General features: G+C 32.4%; 4 protein-coding genes across 8 annotated transcripts; 2 read left to right on the forward strand and 2 right to left on the reverse strand.

Moving 5' to 3' along the window:
* Window positions 1-232: 232 nt before the first annotated feature.
* On the forward strand, window positions 233-3,704 carry LOC126657439 (uncharacterized). Of its 4 annotated transcripts, none has more exons than XR_007633331.2 (3): window positions 233-2,523; window positions 2,930-3,017; window positions 3,481-3,704. XR_007633331.2 is itself a non-coding variant. In XM_050352127.2 (2 exons), exon 1 carries the CDS (start codon window positions 358-360, stop codon window positions 2,491-2,493), a length of 2,136 nt encoding a protein of 711 aa, XP_050208084.1. In that variant the 5' UTR covers window positions 233-357; the 3' UTR covers window positions 2,494-2,523; window positions 3,481-3,704. The 4 variants fall into 4 exon arrangements, 2 of the variants coding, with proteins under 2 accessions (XP_050208084.1, XP_050208083.1); XR_007633330.2 differs by having other exon boundaries at window positions 233-2,511; XM_050352127.2 differs by lacking the exon at window positions 2,930-3,017.
* Window positions 3,705-4,658: 954 nt separating this feature from the next.
* LOC126656145 (REF/SRPP-like protein At1g67360) lies at window positions 4,659-6,627 on the reverse strand. Of its 2 annotated transcripts, none has more exons than XM_050350636.2 (3): window positions 6,474-6,627; window positions 6,122-6,361; window positions 4,659-5,269 (listed from the first exon to the last, which is right to left on the reverse strand). In XM_050350636.2, the coding sequence occupies exons 2-3, from the start codon at window positions 6,344-6,346 to the stop codon at window positions 4,811-4,813; spliced, it is 684 nt and encodes a 227-aa protein (XP_050206593.1). In that variant the 5' UTR covers window positions 6,347-6,361; window positions 6,474-6,627; the 3' UTR covers window positions 4,659-4,810. The 2 variants fall into 2 exon arrangements, with proteins under 2 accessions (XP_050206593.1, XP_050206592.1); XM_050350635.2 differs by having other exon boundaries at window positions 6,440-6,549.
* Window positions 6,628-8,532: 1,905 nt separating this feature from the next.
* LOC126656141 (meiosis-specific protein ASY1) lies at window positions 8,533-13,433 on the reverse strand. Its single transcript, XM_050350627.2, has 21 exons — window positions 13,324-13,433; window positions 13,169-13,225; window positions 12,673-12,769; window positions 12,501-12,569; window positions 12,298-12,390; window positions 11,987-12,113; window positions 11,805-11,874; window positions 11,655-11,696; window positions 11,207-11,335; window positions 11,004-11,117; window positions 10,829-10,871; window positions 10,679-10,720; window positions 10,382-10,506; window positions 10,277-10,289; window positions 10,089-10,165; window positions 9,911-10,000; window positions 9,608-9,758; window positions 9,451-9,527; window positions 9,167-9,367; window positions 8,953-9,078; window positions 8,533-8,876 (listed from the first exon to the last, which is right to left on the reverse strand). Exons 1-21 carry the CDS (start codon window positions 13,324-13,326, stop codon window positions 8,823-8,825), a joined length of 1,800 nt encoding a protein of 599 aa, XP_050206584.1. The 5' UTR covers window positions 13,327-13,433; the 3' UTR covers window positions 8,533-8,822.
* Window positions 13,434-14,529: 1,096 nt separating this feature from the next.
* Window positions 14,530-16,922, forward strand: LOC130014777 (putative transcription elongation factor SPT5 homolog 1). The gene is made up of 7 exons (XM_056103578.1): window positions 14,530-14,670; window positions 15,306-15,370; window positions 15,434-15,580; window positions 15,672-15,851; window positions 15,946-16,029; window positions 16,348-16,418; window positions 16,517-16,922. The coding sequence occupies exons 1-7, from the start codon at window positions 14,631-14,633 to the stop codon at window positions 16,659-16,661; spliced, it is 732 nt and encodes a 243-aa protein (XP_055959553.1). The 5' UTR covers window positions 14,530-14,630; the 3' UTR covers window positions 16,662-16,922.
* The last annotated feature ends 2,100 nt before the right edge of the window (window positions 16,923-19,022 follow it).

The raw sequence follows: 19,022 nt of genomic DNA on the forward strand, positions 1-19,022 counted from the left end.
ATTTTTTTTTTGAACTCATATTAATTGTTCATTGATTACAAGTTAAAGGGGCAAATTGCCACTTAAGTCTATTTTATTTTAATTTTTTATGTAATATGATTAAATAAATATGTATGAATTGTATAGTTCAATATTAAAAAAATTATTCATTAGAAAATAAATTCCATATCACCTAATTTTTTTATTATTTTATAATTTATTAATAAAATAAAAATCGCATAAAATATTCATAATGCTCATAGCACTATAGCAGCAATGCGGCCAGATAATCGGCTAGTTTGCACTAAAACCCTAATCCATTTTCAAAGCCAACGTCTCTTCTTCTCGCTGCAAAATTGAATCAATCAACAGAACAGAATGAAACTCTTCGAAGGCGACGACGACAACGCAAACATCGACGTTTCGAAGATCGAAATTGACGAGAAATTCGCTCGCCGATACGAACACAATAAGAAACGCGAGGATTTGCAACGGTACGAAGAGCTGAAGAAGAAAGGCCAAATTGAAGACTCCGAATCCGAATCGGAATCCGATTCAGAATCCGACGAAGTTGAACTCAAGAAATTAAACGAAAAAAAAGACTTCAAGGAGTTCATCGATAATTTAATCAAGGTAAAACAACGTGACCCTTCTATTTATCAAAAAGACGTTAAATTATTCGAATCCGATAGCGGTAGCGATGATAGTGAGTTAGAAAATGAGGTTAGGAGTAGTAAAAATAAGAAAAAAGCTGTTTATTTGAAAGATGTTACGGCTCAGCATTTAATTGAGGAGGGGGCGGAATTCGATGAGGAAGAAGAAGGGGAGCGGAATAATACCCGGATTGAAAATAAGACGTACAATGAAGAGCAGGAGGAGTTGAAGAAGTCGTTTTTAGAGGCGGTGAAGGCTGATGAGGGGAATGATGTTGATAGTGAAGGGGGATTGTTGAAAGTTAAGGAGAAGAAGAAAGGGGATTTAGGAGAGGAAAATGATGTGGAGCTCGAGGATAAGCTGCGAAAGTATTTTGGTGATGAGGAGGAATTGGATGAGAATAATAAGTTTTTGAAGGATTTTATTGAGAAACAAATGTGGATTGATGGGGATAGTAAGAGTAGAAGGGGTGTTGATGACGATGAAGTGGATGATTTATTGAAAGATGATGAGGAGATTGAGAAACAGGAATTGTATGAGGAGAGTTATAATTTTAGGCATGAAGAGAATCCGGGGGATAGGGTTTTGGGTCATTCGAGGGTAGTAGAAGGATCGGTGAGGAAAAAAGAGAATTCTAGGAAAGAACAGAGGAAGAGAAAGAAGGAGAGAATGGAGATAGCGGAAATGGAGAGGAAGGAAGAGTTGAAGCACTTGAAGAACTTGAAAAAGAAGGAGATGAAGGAAAAATTGATGAAGATTGTGCAGGTTGCTGGGGTCGATGATCATGATGATTTTGGTTTGGGTTTGGATGATTTAAAGAAGGATTTTGATCCAGAAGAGTATGATAAAATGATGAAGAAGGCTTTTGGCGAAAAGTATTATAACACAGATGATGTCAATGCAGAATTCGGGAGTGATAACGACGATGGCGATGAAAAACCTGATTTTGATAAGGAGGATGAATTACTTGGACTTCCAAAAGGGTGGGATGGAGTGGATAATGAGGGATTTTTAGCTCTTAGAGAACGTCTTTTGAAACAGAAGAATGAAAATGGCAGTGGCATTGGTGGTAACGAGGAAGAAAAAGAAGAGGAAGAAGATGATGACGATGAGGAGGAGGAGGAAGAGGATGGAGAAGAAGAGGAAAAAGAGGGCAAAACGAGGAGGGATAGGGAAAGTAAGCGGAAAAGGAAGCGGAAGAAGTCGCTTCTGCAGGAAGTGAAAGAAGAATGGTTGGAGGAGTACTATAAGTTGGATTATGAGGGTACAGTTGGAGACTTGAAGACAAGGTTCAAGTACGCTAGAGTGCAACCTGAAAAATTTGGATTAGATACAGCCGAGATATTTACTTTGGATGACCAGGAATTGAATCAATATGTGTCTGTTAAGAAGCTTGCACCTTATAGAGAGAGTGAATGGAAAGTAAATAAGTACAAGGAAAGACAGTTTAAGGAGAAGCTTAGAGAGCTCCGAGAGGGAAAATCCGATGACCAGAAGAACCGAAAGAAGAATAAGTTGCAGGATAATGGTGATAAATCAACCTCAGAAAGACAGTTTAAGGAGAAGATTAAAGAGACCCGTTTGGGAAAATCCAATAACCAGAAGATTAGAAAGAAGAATAAGTTGCAGGATAATGGTGACAAGTCGACCTTAGATGGAGGTTCTCATCAAGACGAGAAAGAAAAAGTAGATTCTCATCAAGACGAGAAAGAAAAAGTAGAAGTATCAAATGTCGAGATGAACAATCTTTCCAGAAAAGCCAAGAGGAAGCGTAATCAAGCGGAGTACAAGCTTTCACAATCTCGAATGGAAGCTTACCAAAATATTCAATCAAAGGCTAAAGGAAAACGGAAGCTCTAAATTCAATCAGTAAACAAGGTAGTGAATGTGGTATGAAAGCTTGTTTCAAACCTTTGGTGCTGCTGTTATTTCAAAATGTTTATGATATTGAATTCCCTTGTGTGTGTTTTTGTTAGATGATCATATGATACTGTTAGATTTAAGTACTATGCTGGTAAAACTTGTGTTGCCGTTCTTCAATTTCTCGCATTTACTCTAGAATTAGATAAGATTGATTTTGACTTTAAACTGTTTTGTTTATATGTTTTGTGTTTCATCACTGAGTTTGGCTTAAAACTTTTCCATTATGATAAGCATTATATTTAGTGAAATTGATTTATCTGTTAGTGGTTTTGATAATGGTTTTGAAGATTAAAACAGCTAGAGTTATTATCTAATGCAGGTCTTTTTTTGTAATTTTGTTTGTTTGATGATGGAATTTTGATCTATATTGTAGTTCTGAGCATCTACTTTCGTTGATTGCATACGGATTCGGTCTTATGTCGTTTTTTCCTTCTTCACTAATACATCGGCGTTATGCTAAGGTAGGACGCATGTTAGCAATGTAAATAAGATTGTTCACTTTTGTTTTCGCGAAGTTCATTCATTAATAGCGATTTTTACAATTTGAATTCCATGTATTTAAAAAACACTTGTCTCAAAGATATGGTAGTGGTCTTTTGTACTTATTCCGACTACATTGTGTGCGATTAGTGCAGTAGATGTTTGTGTGTCTTTGATGGTTTATGATTTTTATTGACAGTAATGAAAATTGATTCATGAGCAATATGCAGCATTGTGTATTTGGTGTGTCAAAACTTTTTTTCACCTAGTTAGAAAGATTGTTTAAGAACGTCTTGCTCTGATTATTAAATCCTGAAGAAGCTAAGTAGCTCAGAAAATGCCCGTTCTATGATAGGTCATCAGGAATGGTTTAATAACTATCCTGAAATACTATCTAACTTGATCATGATTATTATTATTCATTAATGTTTATTATTGATGCAGGGACCTCAATCCCGTATCGCAGATTGATAGAGATCTCTCTAAATGGAAGAAGAATTAGAAGTTTTGTTGCGGCGGATAAAATTTTTGCACTCCAGAATTTTGTAACATTGTATCTTGCTGATTGTTTGTTTGTACTCATCTTGAATTTTCCAGACTGCTTCAGATTATTGAATACTTGTCCTCAGAACTTTTTGTTAAAGAATTTGCATCTTTTTTTATTGTAATTTTTCTAGAATATTTGGTTCGATTTAATTTTTAATTTTGAAAAATTGAAATAATTAAATTATCAAATTATATAGGCTTAATTCCTTAAAAAAACTCCACCTTGTATTTTTTTTCGTTTATACCCCGACCTTGTAAAAACACCATTTGTACCCAATTTTGAGTTTTTATGTTATCTCTACCCAAAAGCATTAAATTGTATTATTTTCATTTGAAAAAGAGTTTAAAACAATTCTTCATTTTTAACTTATATATTAGTTAGATATTAATGTTATTAATAGTATGAAAATACCATCTTCTTCAAAAAATTAAAAATAATAATAATTTTTTTTAATTTTTTTTAAAAATATTTCGAACAAAAAAATTAAAAATAATAATAAATTTTTTAAATTTTAAAAAAAAAAATTATTTTATAAAATTTAAAAAATTAATTAATTATTTGGATGTATTTGATTATTTTTTAAGTTTAAGGATTTATTTGTATTTTTAAAAATATAAAAAAGTATGTTTTAAACTCTTTTCCAAATTAAAAGAGTACAATTTAATGCTTTTGGGTAGCGATGAAACATAAAAATCCAAAATTGGGTACAAATGGTGTTTTTACAAAATCAGGGTATAAACGAAGAAAAGTTGCAAGGTGGGGTTTTTTTAAGGAATTAAGGCAATTATATAATATGTATATGATGCCATTTTCTAGAAAATAATATCTTTTTTTTTCACATTCAAATGATTTAATATATAACGAATTATAGTTTAACTAAACTTCATTATTAAATTTATTGTCTCGAATTCTTTTTTATCGTTATAATTTTAAAATAACATTATCCTTTTATTTTAGTAAAATCAAATTAAATCAAATCAATCAAATATTGTTCTATTTATTTTTTCAGAAAGCGATCGATTCTGGTATGTTCATTATTCATCTGAAGAACAAGGTAGAATTTACACAACCATAGTGATCATCAAGTGAACAAGTCTAAAAAACATTCACAAACTTGCAACAAAGTATTTTTAAACAGGCTCGCATATCCTTTATATATAGTTTTGCAAGCAACTACACCATACAGACTATACTAAGCAGCCACCAAATTCAATCCAATGCAAATATTTAATCAGAATCTGATGAATCAGATTTATGTGCAGGAGCTGCATTTTCTTTCTCTCCTGCTTCTACTGCTTTACCTTGCTTAAACGCTTTCGATATCTCATCAACAGGAACTAAAGGCAAATGGCCGACAATCGGAAAACCCTTCTGTGTCATAACCTTGAGAGTATGGTTGTACTTCTCAGACCAATGTGCAGCAGTCGGAACAGCCATGTCAGCAACCGTGTGAATGATCGGGAACTGGTTGAGCTTAATCCAGATGTTCACACTCTGAGTAAGGGCAAAGTGCTTATACTCCTTCGCAGCATAATGAACAGCAGCACATGGTCCTCCAACACGAGCCTCGTTGACAAATTCTTGAACCTTTTGGACTGTTATCTGAATCAAACTATGCACTTGGCCGGCAACTTGCTTAGCAAGTGGTGGAGCATGCTTATCAAACTTATCTGCACCTTCATCTACCTGTGGCAGGAAAACAACATAGATTAGCTCGGCTTCAATGGGGTCGATATACGTAAAGAATTTTACACAATTACAGGAACGATAAAATCTGGAAATTGCAATTCGGAAGCAGAAATCCAAGTGAGTCAGCTCCACATAATTCATAGTTAAGACCTTGAACAACAATCAAGTTGTACAAAGATTAAAAATACAGAATCCATCTACAACTAAATCATTTGAGCTAGAGATGCTCATTTACATAAAATAGTTGCCAAACTAAGCAAGCGGCTGAGCTACTGTTATCCATAATTAATTTAATTTAAAATAAATAACTCAGAATATAAACGTTTAATACTACAACATAACTAATCAAAACCCGAAATTGATATTCCGAAAAAAAATCCAAATAAATCAGCTCAACGTACGAAAGAATTTAACAAATATCAAACAATTAAAAGATTAAAACTATAGAATCCGTCGATAAAAAACGACACAATAAATCACAAAAGCTACATACGCAATAAATTCGCGCGACTAATTCATTTCAGCTAAAAATATTTTTAGTGGAATCATTTTTAGCCAAATTTAGCAAGCAGCTAAACCAAAAGCGCACACTAAAATTACTAAAAAAACTGTTCAATCATTTCCCTAAAAAAATAAAGTAAAATAAATTCCACATATAACCTATGACTTTTTTTTTTAAAACTCTACCAAAAATAAACCCATAAAGCACAGCTCAGACTGAACAAAACATACTAGCTGATCCAAAACCATAAACAAAACGAAAAAAAATAAACTCAAAATGCATCAAATCAATTAGCTTAGAGAAAAAAAATTAAATAAATTAATCCTAGTTTTATTTAAGTTTTTTACCTTTTTATCAGCAAAAACAAGAAGATCATCAGGTAAATCCTTAAATTTATTATAAACTGGGCTCACAACGCTCGTCACAGCTCTCTCAACCGTCCCAACAGTAGATCTCAACGGTCCAGAGTTTTTCTTAGCGTAATCATAAAAATTCGACACGTAGATCAACGACTGTAAAGCAGCCATTCTCACCAATCCTAAGTGCTTCAATTCCTTCTTCTCTGTCCCCATGATCTTCAAAAATAACTATCAAAAATGAAAAAAAATTATTAAAAAAAATTAAGTAATCTAATTAATAAGATATCAGATCATAAAAAAATATACCTTAGAAAGAATAATATAAAATATTTGTGCTTACTTCTTTGTGTTTCTTTTGTAAGCTTTTTTTGGAAGCTTTTTGAGTGACTGAAATTTCGGTGAGTTCAGTTGCGGAATCTTGGTTTTATAGAGATGAAATGAGGGTGTAGCGTAAGGGAAGGGTTTTAGAGAATCTGAGCCGTTGAGATGATCTAATGGTGATGGTTACATCTTGAAGGATCAAATGTTAAATTCGTAGCATATGAGGGATCTGAGTGGGACCTAGTCGAGAGGGGTCTAGGATTAAGTAGACGCTTCGTGAACCAACACGTGGCAGTATGAGAGAAGGACGTTGGAAATATCGAAGAAAAGGGAAATTTGTTTGGGTATTTTGGTAATTTACTTGTTTAGAGTGCTTTCTTCTCAACCAATCTGAAGCTTTGGGGAGTTGAGGACTAACAATTTTTTTAGCTAAAGACAACTAACTAATGTTTTTTCTGGATAAATAAATCAGGAATACTAAACTTTCAAATTCTTTTGATTTCATTTTTGTTTCAAAAGGGTAATTCTAATGAAATTCTGATAACATGATAATTTCAATTAGAATTTTAAAAAATATTATACACGCCAACAATTTAGTTAAATGCCATATAAGATAGTATTTTTTTTTTAAATAATATATTTTGGTAATGTTTGCTGAGGTAACAATTTTTAAAAAATTATATGGCTCCAGAAGAAAAATAAAATCATAAAAAATCTTACGAAACAAAAGTTAAAGTTTGGTGACGTTAAATAATTATATTAAAATTTGGTATTCTTTTTAAAGTAATTTGAAAATTTAATCACTTATAAAATATTTGACCCGGTTTTTCGCTAGCTGTAAGAAATGAATAATTTATATCCAAAAGAAATTTATTTTAATATTAGAATGAATTTATTTTAAATTAAATTCGTCAATTGAATCAAAAAAATTGCACTAAGGGATGTGTTTAAGAAGTTAATTTGAGTTTAAACTTCTAGAGAATTTTTTATTGCAGGTACTTAATTTTTTTTAAGTTTCTTCTACTTAATAGTGATAATTTTATGAAAATTGTTTTTAGTAATAAAATTGTAACTCAGATTATTTAAATTACGAATTGAAATAGATATACTATAATGAACTAGAAGAATATTTAAATGTTGTCGGTGGCAATTTCTCAAAGTTTTAAGTTATGCATATATGATAAAATCAAATTTAATTTAATAGGTTACAGAATAGCTTAGGCAATGTTTCTATAAAATTTAAGAGTTCAATTGGCACTTATGCATTAGGTAGGCATAGGTAGACATCCTAAATAAGGATGATACAACGAGTCAATTCACTCTTAATATATAAATGAATACTCCTAGCTTTTAACATGATTTTAGTACAGAACTAGAAGTTTATATAAAAATATTCAGTGAGGTGAGGTCATGTATACTCAGTACTCTTGTTCTAGAGGTGGGGCTTGTGATGAAGACAATCTGGAAACAGAAGCATCATGGGACATTAATAAATCCCGTAGTGGTTGGTTGGTGAAATCACACTATGTTAAAAAGGCTACTAAATAGACTCGAGAATCTCTTTGACAAAAAAAAAAGACTCGAGAACTTTGACTATATTTCGTTCATGAAATAGATCCGGAATAGAGTAGCTATTCCGAATAAAATAGTTATTCCTTATTTTGGTTCATGACATTGCTATTTCATGAATTTATGACATAACTACTACTTTTAGAAAGGAAAAAAAAAGCTATTCCATAAAAATATTATATATTATTCCATTTCATGAACCAAATATGGTCGTTGTTTTTATTGGTAGAATGACGAGATGAGAAAAAATAATTAAGGTAAGAAAAATGAAACAACTTATAGTAATAAAAAAATAACGACTGTGACTAATAAATTACTAAGAGATAACCATTGACCAAAGCAAACTTGAACCATATTTTTCTTTGGTTACTTACTGCTCTCTTAGGTTGGAAAACAATGGGATTGGCCTAAATATACATTAATTAATTGTCATTAGCTTCTTTTTCCATAAGGTTGCTATTAATTTAACTAAAGATAAGATATGTATTATATAAAAGCAAATAATGTACTACTAAAGATAAGATATGTATTATATAAAAGCAAATATTACTAAAGCTAGCATAATTGCTGCTATATATTTACAATATTTTTTTTCTACATACCATAAAATTGCATATTATGTGATTATATCCTATCAGAATGGGAATGTGACGGCAAAACCATTACCAATATTAGTAGTCTTAAGAGATATAAAGGTAAATCTGTCATTTTCTCATGCTAACCTTCTGTAAACTAAGACTCAAAAGAAAAGTTACTTAAATCAGAGGATTTACAGTTACTGTGGAACTCCGTTAGTTTTTCAAATAGCTTCGGACCTCTGGCGCTTCATGAACTGAATAATTGGCTCCTTAACCTGTTTTACGCAACGATATTGTTACCAATTCCAAGCTTGTTATAATAAAAAAAGCTCTTATGTATTTGGAGCTTACAGTGCTTGTTTTTCTGGTTCTCTTGTCTTGAGAGGATCTGCTGCAGATAACTGTATCTGCATCACCACAGGCAATTGCTCTGCCGTTCTCATTTCCTACCGCGAAACTTTCTCTTGAAGCAGCTGGCTGCGTATTCGCAATAATAAATGAGAAACAAGTCAGCTCTGGAAAAGTTCTATAGAATTTATTTACTGTCCAATTTATAAGCACTGACCTCAGCCTTGCTGGTAGGTGTGTTGCCTGTCTTTGAGATAGTCTGCTCGCTCCTGATTGATGCATTATTATTAATGTCGGATCGGATCTTCATGCGTGTAAGATCTGAGCCAATCGAGTGGAGGACACCACATGTCGAGGTATCTCTTTGGAGTGCTGCTTGGTCAGACTTCATTTGTTGGAAATTATTATTGTCAACATCCTGCCAAAATGCAAGAAAACTAGATTTAGAATAAAAATTGAACAAGTATTTAGCAAACGTGAAAAACTGTTTAATTCTGTTACCATAGCACCATTTTCCAAGATTTTCTTTACTTCCATAAACTTTTTCTCGGTTTGAGCTGAATGGATTACACGCTTTCCTGTGAAACATGACAACCAAATTGATCAGAATTAGATCTTAAGGCTATGAAAATAAATAGCTTCAGCTATGCTAACATACCAAGCCTACGGTTTCCTTTAGCTTCAAGGTAACCATCTCGAGTCATTCTGTCAACTAATTTGCGCACTGTTGTCTGATTTGCCTCTCCATCTAACTTGCTCTGAAGCTTTGTAGCGGTCACAAACTTCAATGGAAGAGCATGGTACAGTGCCTGAAATTGTAGGAATTGAAGGACATGGATTGTGAGAAACAACTTCAAGAAAACTGTCATCTTGTAATAATAGTAACTTCTTTCAAAATGCTAATCTTACTGACTTGGAAGGTGAAAAATAAAAAAAAAAATAGAAACAAGGGAAATCTCGCCTTTATGTACATGCGATCATCTTTGTTGCCATTTGGGATTGCTTGGCCATCCATTTCCTCTTTCACCAGAGAGAACTCAAAGTCGGATTTCTAGTATTTTGTTCCATTGCATAATTATGAGTATGAACAGAAAAGCTAAAATAAGGAAATGAAACTGAAGTACGATATGAAACGGAACCTTTTGATTGTTCTTGGTGTATCTATCTGTTCCAGTTTTTGACAAAACACCTTCCTTTACAAGCTTGTCGATAATTTCTGAAAACCAGTAAGAACGAATTAAATCGGAAAGAGAACATTGCTAAGAAGTTAATTCTAGTTGTAGCCTTTCCTATTTGAGAATTAACAAGAATCAATTGCTCCAATTACCTTCAGTCAGGACCTGCATTAGTAAACCAGAATATCACCAGCTAAATTTAAAATTCGTTTCAAAGAAATTCATAATTTACAGAAGAAAAAAGGAGAAATTGTTACCACTGAAATATCTGGGAAATTGGAGAGGATATCATTAAAACTTATAGTGTTAAGGTGGTGACCAGCAATCCAATCCTTCACCCTAACCATTTGCTGTTCATCCTCTTCTGGATCTTGAGTGTCATCTTCACACACATTACATTTCATAAATCCAACAGTTTAGTGTACCGGTAATAACATTTCTCAACTTTCAAAAGGTCAACTCAACAGATAGCCCAGATTTTAATTTTGAAAGGCTCCCGTGTGTTTGCTCAACGTGTACAATGTAAAGATTGTAATATTCAATTGGAATGTTACCTTGGTCAACCATGCCAGTGTCTTCCTCTGGACATTCCTTGTCTGCCAAGATAAGAACTAATTACTTCTATTTTCAAACACTGCAAATACCAATATATCAAGGTAACCAGAATACAAAGGGCGACTGCTCGTAAAAGGAAGTGTATTTACCCACTGGTGCGACTATGAATTCATTTTCTTGAGATTGATTAGCCTGAAATTACAACAAATTTGTTGTAGACATAAGTTAAATCACTCATTTAAACATCATGATTTCCAATTCTCAAGCTCAGGTAAATACTTGAGGAATAGCTTAAGCATAAATTAGAGGATTCTGTAACTTCACCTCACTATCAGAATCAGAAGAGTCTGATTTTTGTTCAGTCTCAGCTCCTAAGCTTACTTCATCTTCTTCCATATCATCATTTTCATCCTCACAAGGATCAAGCACACTCTTCACCTGCTCAAAGTGTGAGTTAATCAAAGTTAGATTAAAAAGATGATCCGTAAATCTGAATTCTGATGATTAGCAGAACCTTCGCTCATTACCTTGAGAGCAAGTACAAAATGCTTGCTGTTGACATTTCCAACCTCCATCTTAAGGGGGCTTTTAGTCCAGGGGTTATGTGCTTCTTCTTCAGTGCACACCCGGAAGAATGGAGGCTCATAATCTACTGGCTGCAAGCTCAAATTAGAATTTCATTAATCATTATGCTCTTCTTATGTTTAGTGTGTCATCAGGCAGAAAGTGAAAAAACTTCTGAAATACTTTTTTAGTTACTTACGCACACAACTCAAAGCACATCAAAACTTTTGTCAGAATAATATCTTAAACCATCAAACTTTTATAAGTTGAAGAACAGGCCTAATCTTATAAGAGATTTAAAATGCTAGAATTGGCAAATTTGGAATATGTAGGTTCTAAACCATAACAAGTAATCATTATAGTACAACTGCATAAGAAGAGTTCATCTAAGCATGTGGTTAGCTGACTTACAGTCACATCGTCATAGTAGAGGAGTTTCATCAGTATAGTACGCTGAAAAAAAATGAAAACCGCAGTCAAATTCCTTGCAGGCTATAAAGTACTATCAGTAAACATTTTCTAGGCATTTTGAACATTCAAAGTCAGACAGGATATTATTACCTCTTCAGGCATCTTATCCAGAGTTCTCATCAACTGAACCAGTGTACGGATCATTTTACAAGCAGAACTCCTGTATTTTCAACTTGCTCGTTAATTTAAAAGGAAAATTAAATTGAAATCTAAAACAGAAACAAGAGGTATAGAAATTCAGATGCAACAACAAGTATCTTAGTCATTATTACCTCATTTGATTGGGGGTAATTTCTGTTGTGGAGTTATACTTGAAAGTTCCTCCGTTTTTCTTGTTTCCACTACGGTTGATATTCATTGAAACTTCTTGACTATCAGTACTAGAATAACTGAAGGAAACTGCAGAACAAGACACAGCTATTAAATTCATCCAAAAATAACTTAGCAATCAAAGAAATAAAACAAAATATAATTACCGACGAAACTAATCAGCTATTATCAGTAAAATTATTTTCTCCTAATTGAGCTAGATTTTTTTTTTTAGCAAATACAAAATTGCTCATCAATCAGAAATCTGTCTTACATGAATATTCCTCAATCATCGAGCCTTCTATGGACTCGCACACGCAGAATAAAAGAGTCTTCAAGTACTTCTTCTGCAATGCATCATACACACCTACAAAAATACACCAATAACACAGTCCAATTCAAATAATCCAACAGAATTAAATAAATAGATCTGATTAAAATAAACTATAAAATCGACTGCAACAGATAACATCATACCTTTTTCCATCCAATCAATCAGCCTACGAGACTCTGGATCCAGCGGCATCAACTTCTTAATCTTCATCTCTGTTAATTTAAATCACAATTTCAAAAACAAAAATTAAAACAAAAATCAATATATTATACTATTGTGCTAAAATTCTTAGAAAATAACACGAAAAAACGTTACCTAAAGCAGGAACAGATTTATCATTGAAATACTTCTCTGGAAACAGGCCTCTGATGTAACTAATGTTGAAAATCGCAATACGGAGCAAGTTCCTTGTCTATATTCAAATACGAACACAAAATTAAATTTATACTTAACAGAAGCAGAGAACAGTCTCGTAAATTTTATTCTAAAGCAACATAACAAGAACATGAGCTTAGAGAGATCATCGCATAAACTTTAACTGCATATGTTCAAGGTTTCAATGAAATTATAGTAGATCTGGAAATGAATAAACAAAAAAACATTTATAATCACAAATTCTACATAAAATGAAATTTTATTTTCAAATTTTAGGTAAAACTGAGCTCAATAACTTCAGATCAGAGTTAAATCTATTGAAATCTACGACAAAATATACAATACAAACTAGATTTTCACAGAAGCAAAAACGACGATGATGATTGAAAAATATATAAAGACAGAGTTGAAACGGCGTAGTTTCAGAGTTACTTACCAGAAGAAGAGAATCCTGCTCGGTGATCTCAGTTTCTTTAACCTTCTGCTGTACAACCTGAAAACAACAGAAAACAACAACAAAACGGCGTCAGATTAAGAATAAAATGAGCTAGAAAATGAAGATCGAGTAATTTTCTTTTCTTCTGTTCTCACCATTGTTATGGAGATTTCAGAGAAAGCTTAGAGAGAGGTGGGAGTGTTTGGCTTTTGAAAATTTGAATCTGAATAAAAAATTTGGTTACTGGCGCCAGTAAGGAGGGAATTTTGAAGCGTATTTATAGACCGTTGAGGTCATTTTACTATGGTTGGATGAATAGTCAGTTAGTAACCGTGGTCGAGTTAGCTTAACCATACATAGAGATCGCGTGAAGGGACTGTGAGATAATTTTGTCACAAATGTCCGGGGCAGTATGGTCTTTTGAAGTAAAGACTGGGTGGATTGAGCGATAGATTGAAAATTTTGATTAAACAAATATCAAATTACCCCCTTAAACTTACACGTAATGAGAAATTAACATTAAAAATAATTTTTTTAATTAATTAGATCTCTGAATTTATTAAAAATGTTGGTATAACTTATGTATTGATCTGACCATAGAGTCAATTGAAAAGCGTCTTCCATAGAGCTACTAAAAAACTGGAAAAGAGGCAAATATACCCCTAACATATAAGGTCAGCAGTACATATATTTTAAAAATTTAAAAAAGACAAATAAATTCCGACAGTCTTTAAAAATAGTTAAATAAGCTCTTAATATCTTTAAAAAGGAACAAATAACCTCTTTTTAAACGGCGTGTTAATAGTATGTGTACGGTATGTAAATTTTGTTGATATGACGAATATAAATCTTAAATATTATTTCTAAATTCACAAATTCCATCTTTTCAACTCTTTTATAATAAAAAAACAATTACAAAATTAAAATTCTAAAATCTCAAATTTAGTTCAATCAAAAACTCGAATATAAACAATTTTAATTTTATTTTCACGCTGTAAATTAGAGTTCTTGATTGATTTGTATTTAAAAATGCTATACATGATTCACATTTGTCATGTCATCAAAGTTTACACATCATACACATACTAATAGTGTAATATGCCGTTTAGGAAAAGGATTTATTTACCTTTTTTTAAAGACGTTAGGAGCTATTTGTCCCTTTTTAAACTTTAGCTCCATATTTGCTTCTGACCCCAAACATTAGATGCATATTTGCCCCTTTTTTAAAAGAAAATTGAATATTTATTTTTATTTTATAATTAATTATTAAATGACAATAGAGCCTTCAATTAAGCTGTTCATCCATGATAAATTAGCAAGGACGATGTGGTAAATGTGCATATCTCCATGCATGTATAAAAAAGTTTCCAAATATTTCCACAATAGAAACTCTGAAGTTTTACAAATTTGCACCACCGAGAGCTCAAATCTTTAACTATTGATCGAAGAAAATCTATCAAAAATGGATCGTCGCAAAGATGACGACGGCGAAAATAGGGTCGGTGAGTATTGACTTTGATCCTTTGCTTTCACCGAATAATTTTCACTGTGAAAACGTTTCGTGTTTATACAATTACCTGAACCTCTGATTTGATTTTGTGAATTAGGGTTAGGGTTTGTGAAATTAGGGTTTGGAATTCCTGGTAATTAATATAGTTTGCTTAATTATTATGACGTCCTTAATTTAAAATTGTTTTTGGCTATCTTAGCTACTGAATTTCAGGGTTAAAGAATTGATAATTGCCGCTACTTTTAATTGTTTAAATAGTTATGCTGTAGTAGTAGCAGTTACAAGAAATGAAATGCTGCTTGTAGCAGTACGAGAAGTTAGCGATTTTATTAGAAATAGATATATTTCAGATTTTGAAGTAAGTTAATAGGATCTTATTATTATGTTTCAGTTGCAAAAAACTGTTCACAAGTCATGGCTTGTTAATTGTTTAAGTTTTTTTGAAGTTACTATTGAATCAAGTCATTGCCTTGTTATTCTAGATTCTATTCGGATGATTTTAGGTCTGGAAGAGACGTCTGCTGAATTTACTCAATTTATGCTTGCCAAAATAATGATGCATCACAAGTTGGTGAATTTATTTTCTTACTGCTGTGATTAATTTCTTACTGCTGTGATTAATGTCAGGGGTGGGGCAACAATCTCGTTCTCCATCTGTTCAGGATCCTAAGTTGTGGATGGTGGAATGTGTGGTATGTTTTATAATTTTGCTATGATTTTTTTTTTCTATTTTTAATTCTGTGAATGTACACCAGATTGGTTCTGCACAAGAAACAGTTGTTTGCCTTATGCAAAAGTATACTGATAAAGGAGCGGAGTTGCAAATCCGTTCTGCTTTTAAGCTTGGTCATATCATGAACTATATCTTTATTGAAGCAGACGAGGCGGCCCATGTGAGGGAGGTATGCCAATGGTATAACTTTTGTTCACGGAGTTCAATTTTGATGTCTTCCAAGGACATGTAGCTTAATGAATGATTTTGTTTTGCTCCAGGCATGCAAAGGATTTCATAACTTAGATGCACAAAAAATATTGCGGACCTCAATTAAACAAATGAGTACCTTGCTTTCAGCTGGAAGAAAGGTACCAGGTCCTGGAAGAAAGGTACCAGGTCTTTCAGGGTGTCGCTGGGTTAGAATGAAGATTGGAATATACAAAGGAGACCTTGCTAAAGTATACTTTACAACATTTTTTAGTTGTTATGGTGTTTCATACTCTTTCTCTTTTAAAGCTTCTGTCTATTTCTGTCCTTTTCTTTTTCCACAAGGTAGTAAATGTGGATCATGGGCGACAAAAAATAACAGTGAAGTTAATTCCAAGGATTGACTTACAGGCTCTTGCAAATAAACGGGTATTTTCATTTTCCGCTACTTGATCATGGTAGACTTTGTGGAATAGGAATTTTATGTTGATTTGCAAAAGTAGGGTGGGTGGCTTTATTTGAATTGGTTTTACATTTTGTTGGTAAACATTGTCACAATTGTTTCTGATCTGTTTTTGAACAAATGACGCAAAAATCATACGCAATAAGTGTTTTATCTCCCATTTTATCACTTATTATATTATTGAAAACTGCCACAGCATCAGCTTCCGTTGTTCCTCCATAACTATTAGATATTTTAGAATTTCTGCCTTTTAATTTTAGAATGTCTTCTGAAACTACTTATAGGAGGGCAGAGAGGCTGCTGAAGAGAAGGCTTTATTACCCCCGCCACGGTTAATGAATGTAGATGAAGTTAGGTAATGATTATTTTACACTTCCTCGTAGCATTTTAGTTCCACTATAATCGTATTTTGATTAAGTAATTGTTTTTCTTACTACTATGTATTGTTCTCAGAGAAACTCGTATGGGGCGAAGAAAGTATCATGCAATTATTGGTGGGACGATATCTGATGATGGGTTCTTGTATAAAACAGTGCCGCTGAAATCACTTCGTATTCGGAACATCAAACCAACTTTTGATGAACTTGAAAAATTTTGAAAGCCTGGGGAGACTGATGGTAATGATGATGTGGGAAGCTCTGAAGTGTCCGCTATCAGCACGAAGCTTGATGATCTTGTGCTGTTGAAGTGAGTGCTCAGAATCATTGTTGTTTTCTCAATTAATGTCTGAACTTTTTTTTTGTTTTCTTTTCCCAAGTACGTTTTCTCTGCTGTAATCCGGTCATAAACTCGCACTATTTCGGAAGTTCAAATCAGTTCGTGAAAGTGCAAAACATTCACGTTCTAATTTCTTTGATAATTTCTTGTTACTGCTATTATCAGTAATTTACATACCCACTAACATTAAATAAGCAAACAAAATCCATCGAACATAGTTGGTAATATAGCTAACCATAACTAAAGATATAGGCAGAACATAATGGAGAGTATGAAGATAAATGGAATTCAGCATGTTATTCAATATGTTATGTGGACATAGCAAGTCCAGAAGTACGATAAATATTCAATCCATATTTTTTTTCTTTAAACTTTAGCCATGCAGGGTTCATTTAGTTTGTTTTCTTTTATTTTGATATAAAAATGTTATGAAGACGTAAGAAAATGCAACAAATGTTCATTTTTTTTATAAATTTGGCATGGAAGATCAATTAAAGTAAAATTCATAGCTTTTTTTTTAAAAAAAATATCATAAATATAATATTGTGACTTGTTTTACCTCTTTGAATATTTATACTATAATTATGAGTTCCCAAAAAACTTTTCACAATTATGACAAGTGACTCTGTTATGTCGACACGTTACAGAACTCTTAATTTACATGTGCAACTCTATTTAATTCACACAACTCTTAAATGACATTTACTATTCCATCTCAAGTCCATTAAACTCCAATTTACTTAGCTGAATTAATCTATCTTAGACGTGGAGCAACTCCTCTACAGCTTTTCATTTCCATACATTCAAACAACTTTTAATTTTTCTTCAAAAGAGTTACATGCAATCTTAAATTACAGTCGCGTCATAATTACTCCCCCTAATCCTCTTTAATAATAAAGTTTCATTTGCAATAGTCAGTTTTCATGAAAATTCAGTATATTTTTAGTAGGAGAGTCCCATCAAGAACTTTCCACCCATGCGGCTCACACCAAATTTCATACTATAAAAGATGGGTAAAGGCAGCTTTCATTATAGAACACCAGTTTATTCTCAATTTAACATGGAGGTCTCTGGTCAGCGTTGAAGCATGATTCTAACGAATGTACTTCATCCAAGTTAGCCAGTCTTAAAAAAAATTAGTTACCCAAAAAAATGTCAAGCTTTTCTTCACATTTTAAAGTTCATTTTAGAGCAATTATGAAGAGTATATTATATTATATTAGTATCGTATTATATTAGTATAATATAATATAATTATATTAATACATAATATTGAATTATATTAATATTATTAAATTAATATCTCCAAAGTTTTGAGCTACCTACATGATTTGCATAAATTATATATTAATCAACTAATTAAATAGTTACATGAAATAAAATAAATCTATTTTAAAATCAAAGAATATTTTAAAAAAATTATCTGACATCATCCGCGTAACGCGCGGGTATCGACCTAGCTAGATAATAATCCGGCCCACAAATTCTATCTAGCACAAATGTATTATAATTATATACAGATATTACTTTCCTAATTATTGACTTTGATAGCTGTATTATGTATACTTTTTCATATCAATGAATAAAATCATTTTTTCACAATATCAAATCATGTATTTCTCTTTGGCAAATTGAAAATCAATACTATCTGTAACTAAGGATCATTCTTACTCTATACAATGCTCCTACAAAATCTGGCCAGTGACTATACAAAGTAGGAGGACCATCTATCTGTATAGGATCTTCCACATCGGAAAATCTCACCTCTATGTACAAGTGATCATCAATCCTATAAGCTTTGTTGCCATTTGGGATTGCTTGGCCATCCATTTCCTCAGAGTGAACTCAAAGTTCGATTTCTTCTGTTACATTACAAACCAATGAGTATATATGAATAGAAAATGTATAATAAGGAAATGAAGTGAATTACAACCTTTTGATTGTTCTTGGTGAATCTATGATCTGTTCCAATCTTTAATATAACACCTTCGTTTACAAGCTTGTCGATAATTTCTGAAATCCAGCAAGAACGAACTAAGACATTTATTGCAGCTTTAGCATTTCTTGTTTGAGCATTAACAAGAATAAACGGTTCCGATTACCTTCAGTCAGGACCTGCATTAATAAACCCGAAAGTCACCGGTTGAATTTAAAATTTGTTTCAAAGTAATTAATATTTTACAGAAGAAAAAGGAGGAGTTGTTACCACTGAAATATCCGGGAAAATAGAGAGGATATCATT

This window comes from Mercurialis annua, linkage group LG7 (assembly GCF_937616625.2).
Source record: "Mercurialis annua linkage group LG7, ddMerAnnu1.2, whole genome shotgun sequence".
NCBI lineage: Eukaryota > Viridiplantae > Streptophyta > Magnoliopsida > Malpighiales > Euphorbiaceae > Mercurialis > Mercurialis annua.

Bases quoted from the DNA above. Each gene is read 5' to 3' on its own strand.
- LOC126657439 (XM_050352127.2), top strand. From the start codon at position 358: ATGAAACTCTTCGAAGGCGACGACGACAACGCAAACATCGACGTTTCG.
- LOC126656145 (XM_050350636.2), bottom strand. From the start codon at position 6,346: ATGGGGACAGAGAAGAAGGAATTGAAGCACTTAGGATTGGTGAGAATG. The intron at 5,270-6,121 runs GTAAAAAACTTA...TTCCTGCCACAG, and splicing joins TTGTTTTTGCTGATAAAAAG to GTAGATGAAGGTGCAGATAA.
- LOC126656141 (XM_050350627.2), bottom strand. The intron at 11,875-11,986 runs GTAATAATGACT...TTGAAAATACAG, and splicing joins ATTACCCCCAATCAAATGAG to GAGTTCTGCTTGTAAAATGA. The intron at 10,872-11,003 runs GTGAAGTTACAG...TTGTAATTTCAG, and splicing joins CTTCTGATTCTGATAGTGAG to GCTAATCAATCTCAAGAAAA.
- LOC130014777 (XM_056103578.1), top strand. From the start codon at position 14,631: ATGGATCGTCGCAAAGATGACGACGGCGAAAATAGGGTCG. The intron at 15,371-15,433 runs GTATGTTTTATA...AATGTACACCAG, and splicing joins TGTGGATGGTGGAATGTGTG to ATTGGTTCTGCACAAGAAAC. The intron at 16,030-16,347 runs GTATTTTCATTT...AACTACTTATAG, and splicing joins AGGCTCTTGCAAATAAACGG to GAGGGCAGAGAGGCTGCTGA.